Raw genomic sequence first — 19,739 nt, forward strand, 5'->3', positions numbered from 1 at the left:
ATCTGTAGGACCAGAGTGTCTGTATTGTCTGGCCCCTCCCTCACAGACCAAGCCGGCATAACTGAATGTGCCAGGAGCAGAAAACCCCCACTGACACAGACTCTGGGGATCTTTGGAGCATGCGTGCTGTCCTGCCATGACAAGGCACAGACACCAGAAACAGGAGTATGTCAGGGGTGTGTCATGTTTGCGATCCTCTTCAGCATTCCCATTGACTGGGTAATGCTACGTATAACTGAAGACATGCGAAGAGGCATTAGATGGACACCCTTCTCATCCCTTGAAGACCTGGACTTTGCAGATGATCTCACTCTCCTATCACATACCCAACATCATATACAAGAATAAACAACCTGACTCAACACATTCAGCCAGCAAATTGGACTGAAAATCAACCGCAATAAGACAAATATCATAACCTTTAATATTGCCTCACCATCACCAGTGCGGATAGAGGATCATGTTCTCACCAGTGCAGAAACATTCACATACTTGGGCAGCACCATCAGCAAGGACAGTGGAACAAGCCAGGACATCCAGAACAGAATCAATAAAGTCAGGAACACCTTCAGGAGCTTAAATACAGTCTGGAAATCATCAGAATACAACACCAAAACCAAGCTCAAGATTTATCAGAGCTGAGTACTTTCAACACTATTTTATAGTGTAGAATGCTGGGGAATGACAAAGTATGACATGTCCAAACAGTCTTCATTCCACACAGCCTGCCTCAGAAAAATCCTCCATATCTTTTGGCCTACAGTAATTTCAAACCAAGACCTATTCACACAGTGCAGCCAAAAAGATATTAGCACCATCATTGCCAGGAGGCATTGGAGATGGATTAGGCATGTGATTCAGATGAAAACTGATTCCATCACCAGAATAGCAATAAGATGGACACCTGAAGGCAAGTGAAAATGAGGCTGCCTGAAAACAACATGGTGAAGAGCTGTGGAAGCTGAGCTGAAAAACCTGGGGCACAGTTGGGAACCATTGAAAGACTTGCCAGAAACAGACAGGTGTGGAGGAGCTTCATCGCTGCCCTAAACACCAGAGGTGTAATGGGAACTAACTAACCAACTAACTATAAAGGGAAGAGCTCCCCTTGTAAATAGGGAAGTGGGCCTATATTGTGACCATCCCATGTAGATAAATGGATGTGGTCAGGTTCCCCCACTTTCTGAGGGAGGAATCACCAAAGACTTTGTTACAAGGTAATTTTTTAGTCCATTGCTATTGCAAACACCATTGTGTGGACTTCTCCATTGGCTTTTTACCCTCTATGATTAAACTTGATATGTGCATTTCCTAAGCTCTTAACTAAAGACAACTTGACAGAGCTATCAATAATTCATTTAAGTGATAATAGCCCTCAAATATAGGGCCTTGTGTCAATCTGATGATGCAGGTTGTTCCTTTGTATATGGTACAAGGATCCTCCTACTGCCATCTGTCCTTTGGTTGGTGATGGCAATAGATCATGCACCTCAATTCTATATATATCTAATATAAGCTAAGAGTTTTCTGTTCCCAGACTATTTCACTCACACTGTTTTTTACCATCAATCTTCTCTGATCACTATTTTTCTTTAAATGGAAAACTTTTATTAGGATAAATGGTATAGAATATCCAGCTCAGAATCAAACACAGAAACAAGAGTGTCTGATCTGAGAGTGTCATTAAATCTGACAAATCAGGCATGTTTCCAGTAATTTTTATTTCACTTCTGCTTCTTCACATTAAATGAACCACGTATCTCATTTAGTACCAGCTCACTCATTGTGTATGTCTGCATTGAAGCTTAGGGTTAGAGGAGCAACTTCTAGCTCGGGTAGATGTATATATGCTTTAATTGAGTTAGCATGCTAAAAAATAGCAGTTTACACATGCTATTCCCCGGATCACATCTCTTTGTTCCCCTTGATCTTTCAGGACAAACCCTCCCCAGCAGAATATGAATAGCAATGAGGCTATGGGGAATCCATGCCTTTTGGCCTCTATCTAAAGCAGACACCTATGACTGGAGCTTATTTGTTACCACTGAGGGAATGCAGTTTGCAGAAGACAGGATTTTCTCGGGGGTTGGCCCATGGCTGTGGAATGAACTCCTGCAGGAAATAAGGATCATCAGAAACCTTCTGCTCTAAGTGCAAGGCATGGTTCTTTGACCTTGCCTTCTCTAACATAGACATATAGCAATGCGAGTGTACATTTGTGTGTATAAATAAACTGTATTTTCCAAAACAAAACACCCAACTGCACACACACTTCTCTCTTTGGGAAGGTGATGAGAGAACAAACACATGATGGATGTTAGTTACATTATTTAGTGCACTACTGGAAGGTGCTCATATACTATGATGATGAGTATGGTATAAGAACCTGATTAGAATAGAAAAGAATGTACTTTTATGACCTCATTCTTGGGCATCTCTCTACTCCCTCTGCAACCCCCTCCCCCCCCAAAAAACAACCCCCTCAGTGTCATCATCATACTAATGTTTGTTTTCTTGAGTGTTTCAGAAATAGCTGCTATCTTATATAAGGTTTCAGAGTAACAGCCGTGTTAGTCTGTATTCGCAAAAAGAAAAGGAGGACTTGTGGCACCTTAGAGACTAACCAATTTATTAGAGCATAAGCTTTCGTGAGCTACAGCTCACTTCTTCAGATGCATATCGTGGAAACTGCAGCAGGCTTTATATATACACAGAGAATATGAAACAATACCTATTCCCACCCCACTGTCCTGCTGGTAATAGCTTATCTAAAGTGATTTCCAGCACAAATCCAGGTTTTCTCACCCTCCACCCCCCCACACAAATTCACTCTCCTGCTGGTGATAGCCCATCCAAAGTGATAACTCTTTACACAATGTGCATGACAATTAAGCTGGGCTATTTCCTGCATAAATCCAGGTTCTCACATCCCCCCCACCCCCATACACACACAAACTCACTCTCCTGCTGGTAATAGCTCATCCAAACTGACCACTCTTCAAGTTAAAATCCAAGTTAAACCAGAACATCTGAGGGGGGGGGTAGGAAAAAACAAGAGGAAACAGGCTACCTTGCATAATGACTTAGCCACTCCAAGTCTCTATTTAAGCCTAAATTAATAGTATCCAATTTGCAAATTAATTCCAATTCAGCAGTTTCTCGCTGGAGTCTGGATTTGAAGTTTTTTTGTTTTAAGATAGCGACCTTCATGTCTGTGATCGCGTGACCAGAGAGATTGAAGTGTTCTCCGACTGGTTTATGAATGTTATAATTCTTGACATCTGATTTGTGTCCATTTATTCTTTTACGTAGAGACTGTCCAGTTTGACCAATGTACATGGCAGAGGGGCATTGCTGGCACATGATGGCATATATCACATTGGTGGATGTGCAGGTGAACGAGCCTCTGATAGTGTGGCTGATGTTATTAGGCCCTGTGATGGTGTCCCCTGAATAGATATGTGGGCACAGTTGGCAACGGGCTTTGTTGCAAGGATAAGTTCCTGGGTTAGTGGTTCTGTTGTGTGGTATGTGGTTGTTGGTGAGTATTTGCTTCAGGTTGTGGGGCTGTCTGTAGGCAAGGACTGGCCTGTCTCCCAAGATTTGTGAGAGTGTTGGGTCATCCTTTAGGATAGGTTGTAGATCCTTAATAATGCGTTGGAGGGGTTTTAGTTGGGGGCTGAAGGTGACGGCTAGTGGCGTTCTGTTATTTTCTTTGTTAGGCCTGTCCTGTAGTAGGTAACTTCTGGGAACTCTTCTGGCTCTATCAATCTGTTTCTTTACTTCTGCAGGTGGGTATTGTAGTTGTAAGAAAGCTTGACAGAGATCTTGTAGGTGTTTGTCTCTGTCTGAGGGGTTGGAGCAAATGCGGTTGTATCGCAGAGCTTGGCTGTAGACGATGGATCGTGTGGTGTGGTCAGGGTGAAAGCTGGAGGCATGCAGGTAGGAATAGCGGTCAGTAGGTTTCCGGTATAGGGTGGTGTTTATGTGACCATTGTTTATTAGCACTGTAGTGTCCAGGAAGTGGATCTCTTGTGTGGACTGGACCAGGCTGAGGTTGGTGGTGGGATGGAAATTGTTGAAATCATGGTGGAATTCCTCAAGGGCTTCTTTTCCATGGGTCCAGATGATGAAGATGTCATCAATATAGCGCAAGTAGAGTAGGGGCTTTAGGGGACGAGAGCTGAGGAAGCGTTGTTCTAAATCAGTCATAAAAATGTTGGCATACTGTGGGGCCATGCGGGTACCCATAGCAGTGCCGCTGATCTGAAGGTATACATTGTCCCCAAATGTGAAGTAGTTATGGGTAAGGACAAAGTCACAAAGTTCAGCCACCAGGTTAGCCGTGACATTATCGGGGATAGTGTTCTTGACGGCTTGTAGTCCATCTTTGTGTGGAATGTTGGTGTAGAGGGCTTCTACATCCATAGTGGCCAGGATGGTGTTATCAGGAAGATCACCGATGGATTGTAGTTTCCTCAGGAAGTCAGTGGTGTCTCGAAGGTAGCTGGGAGTGCTGGTAGCGTAGGGCCTGAGGAGGGAGTCTACATAGCCAGACAATCCTGCTGTCAGGGTGCCAATGCCTGAGATGATGGGGCGCCCAGGATTTCCAGGTTTATGGATCTTGGGTAGTAGATAGAATATCCCAGGTCGGGGTTCCAGGGGTGTGTCTGTGCGGATTTGATCTTGTGCTTTTTCAGGAAGTTTCTTGAGCAAATGCTGTAGTCTTGGGAAATGCCTAAATCTATCCCCATCGGGGTGACAGATTCTTCCTAGAAGTGGGGAGGCCACAAGGCCCCACCTGTTCTGTGGCCCTGCCCCTCCTCTTCTTCCCCAGAAGTCCCCTGGAACTGGGTCAGGGAGCAGGGGCGGGCAAGAAGGTCCAGAGAGCAGCCCTTGGCCCATGTCCCCACCCCGAGGTCCCCGGCTCAGGGCAAGTGGACTGTCTGCGGCTTCCCACAGCTTTCCATGTGACTCTTATACTGACCTGGCTCCTGCTTCTGGGCGGGGGATGGGCACTCAGGGGCTGAAGAGCCACAGCCAGGCCATGATAAGAGCCGCCTGAGCAGCTTTGGGGTGCTGTGGACCCTCCACCTGCCCTGGGTGGGGAGTCTGAGAGGTGGGGACATGGGGAGCTGCTCTTGGGCCCCCCCACCCTCGGCAGGTGGAGGGTCCATGGCTCCCCACAGCTGCCCGGGCTCCTGGACCCAGGGCCGCTCTTACCTGGGCCGGGCTCCAGCTTCCGGCCTGGTCAGGGGGCAAGGCCTCAGGGGGAAGAGAAGGGGCAAGGGGCTGGGCCCGTGGCGAAGAGTGGACTGACCAGACCCGTTTACTTTAAAAACTGGGAGGGCCATGGTCCCTTGGCCCCCTGTGTTCTGGTGCCCCGACCCCTACCACTTTCTTAGTGACTGGGGACTGTATTTTTCTATTCCCTTTCCATATGCTAAGCATATATATCTATATCTATACTCTGATAGCCACTTCAGATTAGATCAGTAACCCATAGTTAACACTGTCTTGTACTTTGCCAATATCCTTTCTTTATTCCTTTATATTTTCTAATCTCACCTATCATTGTAGCTGATGACAGTGTATATAAATCAACAACTGCATGCCTGTGCCAAATTGTTAAATGTCTTGTATCATGTTTGATAGTGGAAGCATGCAGCGTACACATAGTATTTAGTATTTTATAACTTAAGGAACCTATTGCAGTCTCATCATTGCAAATCACTCACAAAAACAAACAGAAGTTTGGGCAGTGATACGAACTTTGTGGCAACTAGCCATTCGCTCACCAGAAATGATAGCAGAAAAGTGAGAACATATAAGACAATATCATAGCCAAAACACATCCAGCAAATGCTTGGCTGAATAGCTGAGCTCTGCATCATTCTCGGAAGGATAATAAATTCTGACAGATTGCCAGAGGAAGTAAGCTTCATAGTAAGGGACCCTCCACTGAGATTACTCTGTCTCCAGTCCTCAAGCATAAATATCTAGGAGCTGTTACTGAAAGCACAGTGGTTAATGTCAGCCATCATGAAGCGCATGGCAGTGTCTAATATATGCCTTTATTTAAATTTTCATCTTTTTTTGTGATAGGGACTCTTCGTGTATTTTCCCCTCCTATATAAGAATGTGTTCCAAGGAGACTCTCAGTTCTTCAGGGCTATCTAGTCTATCCCAAATAGAGCCAGTAAACTTTTTATCATGTCACAACTCAACATTCTGGGCCTCCATTTTTTATCTTGTTTTAAACCCAGTTCCCCCCATCCTCAACACGTACACTAACCCTACACAATTTCTTTTGAATAGCTGTATTTTCTCTAGCAATAGATATACACTTATTTATTTTAAAATTCATTTCAAGTTAAGCCACTTTCTTTATTTGCAATGCCTTAAACAGTCATACTACTTTAAGAGGGTTGCATGAGAGCTAAGTTGTGTTGCTAGATTTTTTTGTATTTGCTTTACATAGTTATAAGTGTTTGGTAGTTTTTATTTTACTATAACTTGCATTGGAATTGAGTAGTTTGTTTACCATGTACTGTTCGTAATTATTACAAAAAACTACATTAAAAGAATTTTAAGGTTGCAAAGTCAAACACTCAGAAGTTAGGAAATGCAATGTGTTCAACTTTAATTCAGCCCACTTGTGCGTGTGCACATACCATTTTTTCCACAGACTTGCACTCAGTCAAATCCCATTCCCATTCCCACAGTGGGATCAGGTGGCATGGCTTTCTCTATTAAGGTAAAATGTACCCAGATGCTACAAAAGATTAATGGTATATAAAGTTCTTAGTTAGATGTTATGGGTCAAAATGATGGTGGGGAAAAAAGTAACTGAAATTAACTACATTAAAATTTAGGGTAATGGGCTCTGAGTAAAAATGCATTTCAATATCTCTTTCAGAAATGTTTATGATGGTATACTATGGTATTGCCACCAGACCCCAATCATTCATCATAATACAAATACTGCCTTTTGCAATAATCTCCAAGACATTTAAAAATCTATTGTGGAAGGCTTTCATATATGTAAATATCTATATATTAAGAAAGTGCTCATTGATTTGCATTGCTACTGTTTGAAGTTTGTAGGATGCTGCAAAAATAATGTGAGAACCATTAAGGGCAGCAGAGCTTGCCCCTTGCATTCTTGCGAAATATAAATCAACTTGTGTTTCATAGTTTTAATTCCACAAGCTTCGCTAATAGCTAGACCCACTGATTCCCTCACTTTCCAAAAATGTACCCACGCTCCCTCTTGAAGTGATTTACACAATTATGTCCTTCCATTGCTGACTTTGGCAGCCTGCTCCATATTTCAGCTGCTAGTTGTGTACAGAAATTTTGCCTGACCTGCTTTTAGCTACAATCTTAGCTATAGTTCCTCCTAAATCTAATCCATAGCTCCTTGCTGTAGAGATAGTTAGTTTTTCAAAATCCCTACTATATCTATCCTGTAAATGTCGTATCTGTAATCCACAAAATCCTCTCTTAGTCTTTCTCTTTCTGAATTACAAGCCTGGCTCTATTCTTTCCATGCTGTGACTCATTCCTCCCAAGCCCCTGACTCATGCTGCTTGCTCATTTATGCAACGTTTTAATCTCTGCAGCTTTCTTCCTATAACTTGGAATCAGAACTGCACACAGTATTTCAGTGTGTATTTCACCAGTACTTTACACTTCTGCGGAAAAATGAATTCAGTTCATAGCTACTTTGCACCTTTATCTAACCAATCAAAGCTCCTTTTTCTCTTTTAACCACTACCAAGTATTGAGGCCAGGGCTAGAGAACAATATCCACTATTAACCCAGATATATGCTACATTTAGGACAGTCCATTACTAATATAGTTTGCACATGACACAGATGGGAGGTGGTGGTAAATAATGAAGGAGACATGTCCCTGATCCAGAGCAGAGTGTGAGCAAAGCTGGGCGTAAGCAAACAATATGCATTTTAATATTGCCAAATGTAAAGTTATACATCTAGGAACACAGAATGTAGGCCTTATTTGCAGGATGGGGGACTCTATCCTGGGAAGCAGTGACTCTGAAAAAGAGTGATGGTGGGTAATTAGCTGAATGTGAGCTTCCAGTGTGATGGTGAGGCCAAAAGGGCTAATGCAATCCTTGGATGAATGAACAGGGGAATATCGAGTAGGAGTAGAGAGGTTATATTACCTCTGTATTTGGAATTAGTATGACTGCAAGTGGAATACTGTGTCCAGTTCTGGTGTCCACAATTCAAGAAGGATGGTGGTAAATTGGAGAGGATTCTGAGAAGGGCCAAGAGAATGATTAAAGCATTGGAAAACATGCCTTTTAGTTAGGCTTGGCAGAATTAGATATTTTTAAAACAATTTTGATGGATAATATCAATGTTTATTTTTAGGCAGTTTTTTTTATTTTTATTGACTTATAATTTTGCACAACTGTGAAAAAATTTTTTTGGCGGGGAGTGAAGGGCAGTCAGTATCACATGTCAAAATATACAAAATAAATACCCAGAAGTATTCTGAACTCTAATAAATTCTGAATTTTTCTTCCTTTGCCTATCTGTAACCTTCAATTATTATCAATGAAAATATTTTTGTTGGTTTATATGTGCATGGTGAAATTGACATTTAATGACATTTACTGAATAAAAAACTTGAATCTTACCAAGCCTATTTAGTGATAAACTCAAGGAACTCAATCGATTCAGCTTAACAAAGAAGGTTAAGGGGTGACTTGAGCACAGTTTATAAGAACCTATATGGGAAACAGTTTATAAGAACTTATATGGGAAACAGAAATATGATCATAGAGGGCTTGTCAATCTAGAAGACAAAGGTAAAATAATACCCAGTGGTTGGAAGTTGATGCTTGACAAATTCAGATTCAAAATATGGTGCACTTTACCAAAGATTGTGGTGGATTTACTGGTATTTTTTAAACCAAGACTGGATATTTTTCTAAAAGAAATGCTCTAGTTCAAATGGGAATTAATTCAGGGAAAGTCTATGGCCTGTGTTATTGAGGAGGTCAGATTAGATTATCACAGTGTTCTCTTCTAGCCTTTCTGAATGTTTACTGGCTTTGGAATGTATAGTATCACTTTGAAATACTGGCAAATTATATTTGCATTGCTTAACAGTTTAGGGAAGAGTATTAAAAGAACGTAAGGAAATACAATAGCCATAATCCTTCCATTAATTTATGCTGACTGTATTTTACCAAATTAAGTATTTTATCCCTTACTTAAATGTCTCAATCATTCTTACAACTGAAGCCAAGCTCACTGCTATGTAGCTTCCTGGATCTTCCCTTGATCCTTTCTTACACACAAGAACAACATTAGTAACTTTCCAAACTCTCTGGTTCCCTCCCCAGCCTTAGCAAGCTATCAAAAAATTCTGTCAAAAGCTTTTCTATTTCCCTTGCTATTTCCTTCAACATTTGGGATGTTATTCATCTGGGCATGGTGCCCAGACAACTTTTAACTCATTGGTGATGGGAGACTGAATTCTCCAAGGCAAGCACCAATGGGAAAGCTGTTATATAACATCAGATAAATAGATACCCAAAGGGTTAATAGTTCTAGTTGCCTATCAGTTCTGGAATGATGGAGCCTATTAATATTTCAGTGCTGCTTTAGTTCATTCAGCATAAGTTAACAAATTCCCTTGCTATTTTTTTTTTTGCTTTTTATGTTATGTGTATGTCAGACTGACAGCCCTAGCAATGGTAGTTTTCAGATATTTAAGAGCAGTTTGCACAAACATCTGTTTACATGGGCAAGACACCTGTATTTGTGTGAGCCAAAACCTGTATTTGTGCACACACCTCAAGTAATTGTGAGCAAATGGAAACACAGGTTTTCATCTGATTTTCATGCAGAGATGCAATTTTTTTGCATGCATAAATATATGAACTCTCAAATTTTCTGGGCACAGCTAAGGAGGGCCCTCGTAATTGTTTCTCAGTGCTACAGACATTCCTAGCAGAGTACAAGTAACCCTTTCAGGATGACAAGCACAGTAGAGGTGAACCATAACCATCAGATGAGATTCCTATCTACAGTCTCCAATAAAGTGAGCATATAGTACAGAAAACTACCCACTACAATGAATTTATGAAGAGGAAGACATAGCAAAAGTGTCCATTTGTTAAACAGAGGAGTGAGCTGTAACAGTTAAGGTTGATCTAGAGTACTTTGTCACAATTATGCATTGTCTTTCGTATGTCCAAATTGAATTGATTTAACTTGCAGATTAACTAAAAAAAGAAGTGAGCCATAGTTTTCAGCACTGAAACATCTACCACATGTTTGTTTGGGAGTGGTAGGCAGCTGAAAGGAAAGCAGTGAATGAAGCTGTCAACCAATGCATGACTTCCTTTCTGCTTCCCTCTGCCTGCATCCATGGTACCATCTTTCTTTGTTAGAAGAGTAGATAAGGTAAAGTGCTTTTGATTCAGATACTATTTTTATATGATCTGGTACAAGACTAATGCAAGCCCTATACAACTGAACGTGTGCTACATGCTTCACTCCTCCCCTAGGCCCTGATTAAGGAAAATACTTAATCATTTGCTTAAATTCATGGACAGATGTTCAAGGATGTCCTAAATAGGAACATTTTCTTGAATTGGTGCTTCAGTGCATATTCTGCCTCTACAACTCCATTGAGGTTTATATTTTCTAACCTACCTAACATCTTTTCTAAAATGTAAGTTTGAAACAATATTCCTTTTCTTACTTTACTTGGGGATTTGTCTTGAGTGGGATTTAAAGTTGTGTTGTTTAGAAGGTTTTAGCTAATATGTTCTAAAACTCTCCAGTAGACAAGGGTATTATATACTTTTAACAAATGCAAAGCTGATCATGTTGAATTCAAAGCTACTTGTTCCTGGGCTTCAATTCTACAAGCTTAGCACTGGCTGCACTACACTTGTAGTAGTTAGAACTTGTTAGCTGAACACCTTCTAACAACACACCTTTAAATTGAAGTTGAGACAAATCCTGGAATTAATTCGTCCTGGGATCTACTATACTCTCCACATGTCTAGATTGGGAAAATAGGTGTTAGTTAATGTGTTAAATAATCATTTTAAAACACCAATTAGTTCCAAACATGGACAAACTGTGATTATTTAACCCTAGGTTGACCCACTATCAGCTAACGTATTGTGGACCCCAGTTACAACAAAGCAGTGCCGAACACAGGTTAAAACATAATTTGGTCTTACAGTGCAGACCAGACCAAACAGTGATTTAACCATATTATTAAAATGTAAGTGTGCTGAAGCACAGATTGTGCTAAAACCTTGGAAATACAGTAAGAGTGGAATGATATTGTAACCATAGTAGACACCAACCTGTTATAGCTGTGTCCCATGGTAGCTCTTCAAAGTATGACAGGGATGGGATCTAACTGTCTTACCGTGAATTGTCAACAGCTGTCCATATTAGTAATACCATATTAGGTTAGTTAGAAGCTTTTATTGCTGTGTAATAGCATTTTACACTTAGCGGGGTGTTTTATACTTCAGCAGATCTCTAGCAACACAAGTCTGTGATTCAGCAAAGTATTTAAGCATGTGCTGAATATCAAGCATGTGATTGAGTACTTTAGAGCTGGTCAGAATTCTTAACCACTTACAAAGAATCCTACCTGCAAAATATCCCTGAAATAATAGAACATTTAAGCAGTTGACCATATGTATGTAGGCAACCAATATATTAATCCAATATAGGGGCATAAAAGTTCATAGAATCATAGAATATCAGGGTTGGAAGGGACCTCAGGAGGTCATCTAGTCCAACCCCCTGCTCAAAAGCAGGACCCATACCCAATTAAATCATCCCATCCAGGGCTTTGTCAAGCCTGACCTTAAAAACCTCTAAGGAAGGAGATTCCACCACCTCCCTAGGCAACACATTCCAGTGTTTCACCACCCTCCTAGTGAAAAAGTTTTTCCTAATATCCAACCTGAACCTCCCCCACTGCAACTTGAGACCATTACTCCTTGTCCTGTCCTCTTCCACCACTGAGAATAGTCTAGAACCATCCTCTCTGGAACTACCTCTCAGGTAGTTGAAAGCAGCTATCAAATCCCCCCTCATTCTTCTCTTCTGCAGTTGTTCCATAAAGGCTTTTCATATGAGTGTTTTCAATTTGAGGTTCTTTTCATTAAGATAATGCAAAAATTTAAGGTCCTGTTCTTAAAATAAGCACATGGTTGTTACATTAAAAAAGAAAAAGCCTCTCAGAGGGAAGAGGAGAGTTTCCCCTAATGCAAGAATGTAAAATTAACTATTATCTTCATCATTATTCAACAAGACAAACATTCCACATTGTAAAATTGATCTACATTTACTTTAAGGGCTGTATTTTTGGCTTTCCTGGTTCTAGTGGGATTGTAAATTGAGATATATTTACTTTTATGTTGTAATCTAACAGTTGAATGCAATATATCAGTAAGCTGCAGAAAGCCTCACTGACTGGTATGTTAATACTAGCTGTCAAAATAGTAATCTGACTGATTTACACTGTAATAGCTTATTTTTACATTTAGTGGAGTATTTCCTGCTGTTACCGCCTTATGATCTTATAGTAGAGAACTAACAGTTTAGGCAGGCACGAACTAAAAAGGACAAGTAAGGATTACCCACCCATGATGACCAATACAATTGGACTATATTCAAAAACAACAAGGGTGGATAAAAAAATTCTATTATTGCAGATGAAAGAGTTTTCCCCTACATCTGGCATGTCATTTTCAAAACTAATATGAAACATTTTCATAAATTCAGCTTACCATTGTTTTCACCAGTGTTTCAAAGTATTTTTTAATATGAAGTAATAGCATACAAACCCAATTTCACATCTGAAAATTAAGCTTCTAGTTCTCATTCTCTAACTAAAACACACAGTTATGAAAAAAGATGACCATTTCCTTGAGGCATGATGTTTTGTTTAGTTAAGTTAATGGAAAAGCTATCCAGTGTTTGATGTAAAGCTGTCACCCTTGCATGAAAGAAAACCAACTAGTTATTTATTATGAATATCTTCTAATAGTTTCCAGAATTATCTGAAGTATGTATTTTTTCTTAATGACATCGTTTTACATTCCAAGTTCCCTGTTCATTTAGTTTTTGTTTATTTCTCTCCTTGGAAACCTCGTAAGCATCTTCTTTTACTAGGCTTGACTGGACAAAATACTACTGTTACAACCTGCAATATTGGGAAGTAAAAGTGTGCATGTTTTTTGTGTTTTTTAACTAGGATGTTGGAGAATCACATTACATTTTTGCTGGGCTTTTCACAACACTGCCACTGCACAATCTCCCCACAAAAGAAAGTCTGCATAGTATTCTTTTAAAATGAAAATCTATGTATTATTTGGGGAAACAAGCATAAAGAATCCCACAGGAAACAGTTACTCCAGAAGTTGCCTTTTTGGCAACCAGCTCAGAATGGTATTTTAAACTGAAATAAATGGTAGTTTATCAGTGTATAGAACAATTTGGTCTGTATGAAAAACTGCACATGATGTGAACCAAAGGCTCTCAACCTTTCTGGACTACTGTACCCTTTTTAGGAATCTCATTTGTCTTGCATACCTCCAAGTTTCACCTTATTTAAAAACTACATTCTTACACAATCAGGCATAAAATTACAAAAGTGTCACAACACACTATTACTGAAAAATTGCTTACTTTCTCATTTTTACTGTATAATTATAAATCAAATCATTTGGAATATAAATATTGTACTTACATTTCAGTGTATAGTATATAAAGCAGTATAAACAAGTTGTTTGTATGAAATTTAGTTTGTACTGACTTCACTAGTGCTTTTTATGTAGCCTGTTGTAAAACTAGGCAAATATCTAGATGAGTTGATGTACCCCCGGGAAAACCTCTGCATATTCCCAGGGGTACATGTATCCTTGGTTGAGAACCACTGCTGTAAATAATGACATTTAAAAAAATACACTGGGAAGCATCACTTTTCAGCAATAAATCTTCTCCAGCTGTATACTATGGCAATGTAATATACAGTATAATTCCAATTATCCAAAATTCCTAGTTATCTGAATCCACAGTGTGTCTCCCATGTAGTACTGTGTTAGTTAACCACCCACTAATAACTTCTCAATTAGCAGCTTAGTGCCTGTTAGAGCAAATCAATGAGTTTGTATTCATATAGTGGTTCTGAGTGGTTATCTGTAGTTACTGAGACCTAATTCCATTTCAGCTGCAACAGCAGCTTGCATCAGTGAAACTGTAGCTCAAAATAGCACTTCTGAAATTTTGAGATAACCAGGTATTCAGATAAATGGCTGTCCCCTAAGCCAACATTTCTCAAATGCAGCCATCTTGGCTGCATGTGGCTACCAGGGGCTTTTCTTGCAGTCACAGCCTCCTGGGCTGTGATGGGGGGGAGAAGCAGTGGCCCCTCCCTGGTGCTCCTGAATGCACCACCTTGGTGTTGGCTGCTGGGGCTGTAAACAGGGGTTTGACACTGCCCCACTCTGGAGATATCAAGGGCACAACACTGGAGGAGCAAACAGCTGGTGAGTTCCCCACTTTGCCAGGGGTGGTGGGGTTCAGGCTTTGGGCCTCAGCCCTTGGGTGGTCGGATGGCAGGCTCTGGCCGTGGGGCTTTTGTCTCCAGCTCTGGGCTCCGGCTGTGTGGCAGCAGGCAGCAGGCTCCGGCCGTGGGGCTTCGGGCTCCATCCCTGGACCTCGTCCACTGGGCTTCAGGTTCCAGCCCCCTGCTGCCTTCCCCAGTCACCCACCCACCCCCATCTCCCCTGGTCCCCGCTGCCTCCACCCGACCCCCCATCTACAACTTAATTTGTCCCCCGGCTTTCTGGGGCTGAGTAGGTCTGCTGTGAAAAGTGATACTTGTATGTTTGTTAATACCACTTTTCACAACAGACTTACTAGCTAGCAATAAATAAATTACAATGATTTGGATGTGTAGATTTGCATATTTATTTGTTTTTCCTAAAGCTAATTAAATATTTTAGGAAAAAGTGCGAGAGCAGCCACCAACAAGAGTTGGTGGCCACACTCTGAGGCCACTGAATAATTTGTCCTGAGAACCCCTGGGCCGTTTGGATAAATGTACTGAGTGCACTGTACTTCAACAGCAGATAATAATGTAGGCCCTCTTTCTTCTCCCCACTAATCAAAGATATGCTATGGGAATCTATCCCTTGAGGTAGCTGTAATAAAATTTTAGAATATACCACAGGAATTGTTGGTTTCAATTTCTTTAGCTCTAGATGTTGCATCATAATTGAAATTGATAAAATAGATAATGAAGTTTTTCTATAATAATAATAATGGCTCATTATCATCATAACAAAAGTCCTACCTCTGACCAATTTAGATCCTTCAACAAATCCTCCACCTTAAAGACCTGAGTGGGTGAAAAATCCATTCTGCAGCAGACTAAGAGGAAAGTCGAAGGGAGGCTTCTTTTGTTTCAACCTTCTGGCTATCAACTGTCCCAGTCACCCACCTAGGAGTGATCTACTTGTCTTGTAGCTAAAACAGGTCAATGGATGGCCAGCTGTTAGGCTATGATGACAAGAAAATGCCAAATGAACTGTTTGCTACAACAGTTCAAAATGTCTGAAACAATCCCTGGACCACTTTAAGGAGCGAAACGATATAGCTTTGGGTGAACTTGAGGCCTACTTTTAAAGTCTTTTAAAATAAAATTCAGCATCTAGGCTGCTGAAGAAACTACATACATAATCTCTGTTTACTGTTTGGTATTTTGGCCCTCATGCCTTCCCCAGCTGCACGGCATCCCAACTGCATGGGTGAAAAACGTGACAAGAGCATGCTAGAAAGACAGACTCTAGATCCCTCGTGATTGTAGGTTATCAATTCTGCAAACATCTTTTTTATTTTCATGTAAATAAATTAAACACTACCAATTTAGCAGCATCTGACATAAAAAGCATTACAATTTCCCAGGGTTCTATTCATTATTATACTTTAAAAGAAAGTATCTCATTTGAAGCATTAACATCTTGTTAGTACAAATGTTTGTGTGGCACCAGTAATTGATAATTTTCCATTTGTTATACTATAACTTTGCTATTACCAGGGCCCCACAGAGGTTTACGGGGGCCCAGAGCAAAATCTGAAACTGAGAACCCCCCTTTCAAAAAACTACCACTGGGGGAGCCCCGGTGAAAAGGGGGAAGTTTGGAGAGTGAACCCACATCACACTCACGCACAGTGGTGGCTCAACTCCTGTCCTGCAGGGCAGGGCCTGGTTCCCTGCAGGACAACCTGGTAAAGAAGGTCACAGTGCCACCCCAGTTTAGTCATGACAGAGGGCCTGACAGGCCAAATTTCAGTGAGTGGCATTGCAACCTAGCACACAGGGCCTCTATGCCACTTGTTTTGGGGGCCCTCTGAAATAGGGAGCTCAGGGAAAACCATCCTCTCCCTCTCCACCCCCAGGCAGTGCTTTCTATTATTGCTCTCTGTCAAACACAATACAGTGTGCTCAGTGCTCTACAGAACAAAAAACAGACACCTCCTCCTGCAAGGACAACAATTTCAAACCCAGATGCTTAAAAATAGGCACCTACATAATAGTAATTTGATTTTATTTAGAGATAATGAGCTCCCACTGACTTCCACTCATTCCATATTGACTTCAAAGAGACCTGCAGGTGCTTGGTATTTCTCAAAATTAAATAACTCTTCTTAGATGCTGGACTTGAGGCACTCAAGTTTTGAAAAATTTCACCTGTATTATTATTTGTTTTATCATAGTGCCTGGGATCCCTAGTCATGGACCAGGACTAGGCACTATGCCAGAGGTCCCCAAACTGTGGGGTACAACATTCGGAGGGAGGGCGTGCACGGCAGGGCCAGGGCCAGCCCCCAAGAAGGGCGGGGAGAGAGTGCCACCCAAGCCAGATTCATCCCCAGTTGCAGCTCCACTCCGCTCCCAGCCCAGCTCAGGACCCAGCCACAGCCCTGTTCCCAGCTGCAGCCCCATCCCACCTCCTGCTCTGCTTTCATTCCCTCTCCACCCCAAGGCCAGTTTCGCCTCTAGCCCCAGCTCCTCCCCCATCCCCAGGTCTGCCTGCAACTCTGTCTGCAGTTCAAACTCCTCTGCTGAGCTTAGGGTTGCCAGGCATTCGGTTTTTGACCAGAATACCCGGTTGAAAAGAGACCCTGGTGGTTCCGGTCTGCACAGCTGATTGGGCCACTAAAAGTCTGGTTGGGGCAGGCTGGTTCTGTGCCCAGATCCTCATGGATCCCAGGAAGTGTCCAGCATGTCCCGCCAGCTCCAAGGCAGAGGGGCAGCCAGGAGGACTCCATGCGCTGCCCCCACCCTCGGGCACTGCCCTGAGTGCCAGCTCTGCAGCTCCCATTGAACCCCCTGGCCACACCGCTGCCTAGGAGCTGGAGGGACATGCCGGACACTTCTTGGGAGCCGCTTGAGGTCACTGATGTCTGGAGCCTGCATCCCCTCCCACGCCCCAACCTCCTTCTCCAGCTCAGAACCCTCTCCTGCAGCAAAACTCCCTCCTGGAGCCTGCATCCCCAGCCCTGAGCCCCCTCCTGCACTCCAAACCCCTCATTCCTGTCCCCATCCCAGAACCCGCATCCCAAGCCCACATCCCCCCTGCACCCCAACCCTCTGCCTGAGCCCTGATGCCCCTCCTGCACCCTGAACCCCTAATTTCTGGTCCCACCCCAGAGCGCACACCCCCAGCCCAGAGGCTGTACCCCCTTCCACACTCCAAACCCCTTGGCCCCAACCCCTAGCCCAGAGCCCCCTGCTGCACCCCAAACGCCTCATCCCTTCCACCCTAGAGAACACACCTCCAGCCAGAGCCCTCACCCCCTCTCGCACCCCAACCTCCTGCCCCAGTCCATTGAAAATGAGCAAGTGAATGAGGGTGGGGAGCGAGAGTGATGGGGGGGGTGTGGAGTGAGTGGGAGGTGGGGCCTTGGAGAAGGGGTGGGACAGGGGCAGGACCTCGGGGAAGGAGTGGGGCAAGGGTGTTTGGTTTTCTGCAATTAGAAAGTTGGCAACCCTAGCTGAGCCAACTGTGCAGTAATGGAGCGGGGGTGGGGACAAATTCCATTGCTGGTAAGGTTGTGTGTGACAGGAAAAGTTTGGGCACCACTGCACTATACAAACACAGAACAAAAATATGGTCCCTGCCCCAAGGAGTTTACAATCTAATCTTCACAATTTATGTCCCTAATTCAGAAAAATATTTAAGCATGTGTTTAAGTCCATCCCTATTTAAACTTTAAGTCCAAAGGACTTAAGCACACACTTCCATTCAGGAAGGTATCTTTGCTCAGGAAGGGTGCTGATGGATTAGCTTAACTTTAAGCATATGATTAGGCTCTCTGGCTCAATAGGGATACTTTCTTCAATCAGAACTTAAAGTTGACAAAGAAAACAATGCATTTAGCACTGGGTAGTAAGAAGCTGTGGGAATAACAGGGCAGTGCAAAGAGATTTTTAAATAAAAATAACACTTTGTTGAGTGGAAAATGATTGAGAGGCTTCAAGGAAAAGTGTGTTTTATGGAGGAAGAGGAGTAATTTAAGAGCCAATATAGGCATGAATGCATTTGTAGTGAGAGGAAAATGAGGACAAGGATACAGAATCTCATGAAGAAGGAGCGAGAGCCATTCTTGGAGAGAAGCAGGGCTTGGACACAGAGTGACTATTTTGGATAGACTGGAGCGGGTGCATGAAGAAAGAGGGAGCCTGAAGAAAAGGGTTCAATTAGTTAATGTAAGATAAAATAATTAGATAAAAAAGTTTTACTGGTAGGAATGGAAAGAAAAGGATGGGATTTGGGAACATTTCCCAAACTGGATGAAAGAGTGGTACTGAAAAGAGAGTAGAGAATAACATGGAGAATAACAGAAATGGATATTATATTACAACATTCTGTTAAGAAACTATTACATGCATATAAAACATCAAACATTTAAAATTCTTGTGAATGTATTATTATTTGTATTACAGTTGCACCTAGAGGACCCAGTCTAGATTGGGACCCCACTGTGCTACTGTACAAATGAATAGGAAAAAATAGTCCCTGCCCTAAAGAAATTACAATATAAATAGACAAGATAGACAAAGAGTATTATTATCCTCATTTCATAGATGGTGAACTGTGGCAGAGAGATCAACTGACTTGCTATAGGTCACACAGCACGTCTATGGCAAAGCTGGGAATAGAACTCAGATCTCCTACAAGTCCGTCCTTTCTTTCCTAGCCCCTGCATCTAATTACACTATAGATAACTATCAATTATTCTGTTCAACAATCAACATCCCCAAAAGACAAAAACAATGGTTTAAAAATTAGTTTTCTGTGTTCCTACACAGCAATCCCTTTATTAGTTTACATATCTTTTTGCAATGAATGTAAGAAGTGGTCCCATGTAGTACTAAAAGTCATAAATCATATCTTAATGTATATGCTAGAAGCTAATTAACTGCACATTCAGTAGCAATGGTCAGAAAACAGGCTGTTTTCCTACAGAGAACTTCAAATTTTTGGCAAAAAAATCAAAACCTAAAATAATTTGGTTGAAAACTGACATATTTTGATTAGGAAATGCTGGTTCCTCATGTTTCCATTCTCCTCTATGGGCTGGGCTTGGACTACATTTCCCATTATGTACCATGTGGTGGAGGGGAGGTATCTGCATTTGTA

The 19,739-nt window shown here is 41.9% G+C and overlaps 2 protein-coding genes across 5 annotated transcripts in view; both read right to left on the reverse strand.

The window, feature by feature from the left end:
• The window catches only part of EFEMP1 (EGF-like fibulin extracellular matrix protein 1), a 94,271-nt gene that overhangs the window by 34,185 nt on the left and 40,347 nt on the right, over positions 1–19,739 (reverse strand). The window lies entirely within an intron of this gene.
• LOC140908219 (uncharacterized) overlaps positions 2,331–19,739 on the reverse strand; it is a 60,620-nt gene continuing 43,211 nt past the window's right edge. The window contains exons 2-3 of the mRNA XM_078851929.1: positions 3,405–4,477; positions 2,331–2,386 (exon numbers count right to left, since the gene is read on the reverse strand). Of these exons, the coding sequence (XP_078708055.1) occupies positions 2,331–2,386; positions 3,405–4,428 (1,080 nt within the window). The 5' untranslated portion in view covers positions 4,429–4,477. The remainder of the gene's footprint in view (positions 2,387–3,404; positions 4,478–19,739) is intronic.

The sequence above is a fragment of the Lepidochelys kempii genome, chromosome 3, assembly GCF_965140285.1.
Source record: "Lepidochelys kempii isolate rLepKem1 chromosome 3, rLepKem1.hap1, whole genome shotgun sequence".
Taxonomy (NCBI): domain Eukaryota; kingdom Metazoa; phylum Chordata; order Testudines; family Cheloniidae; genus Lepidochelys; species Lepidochelys kempii.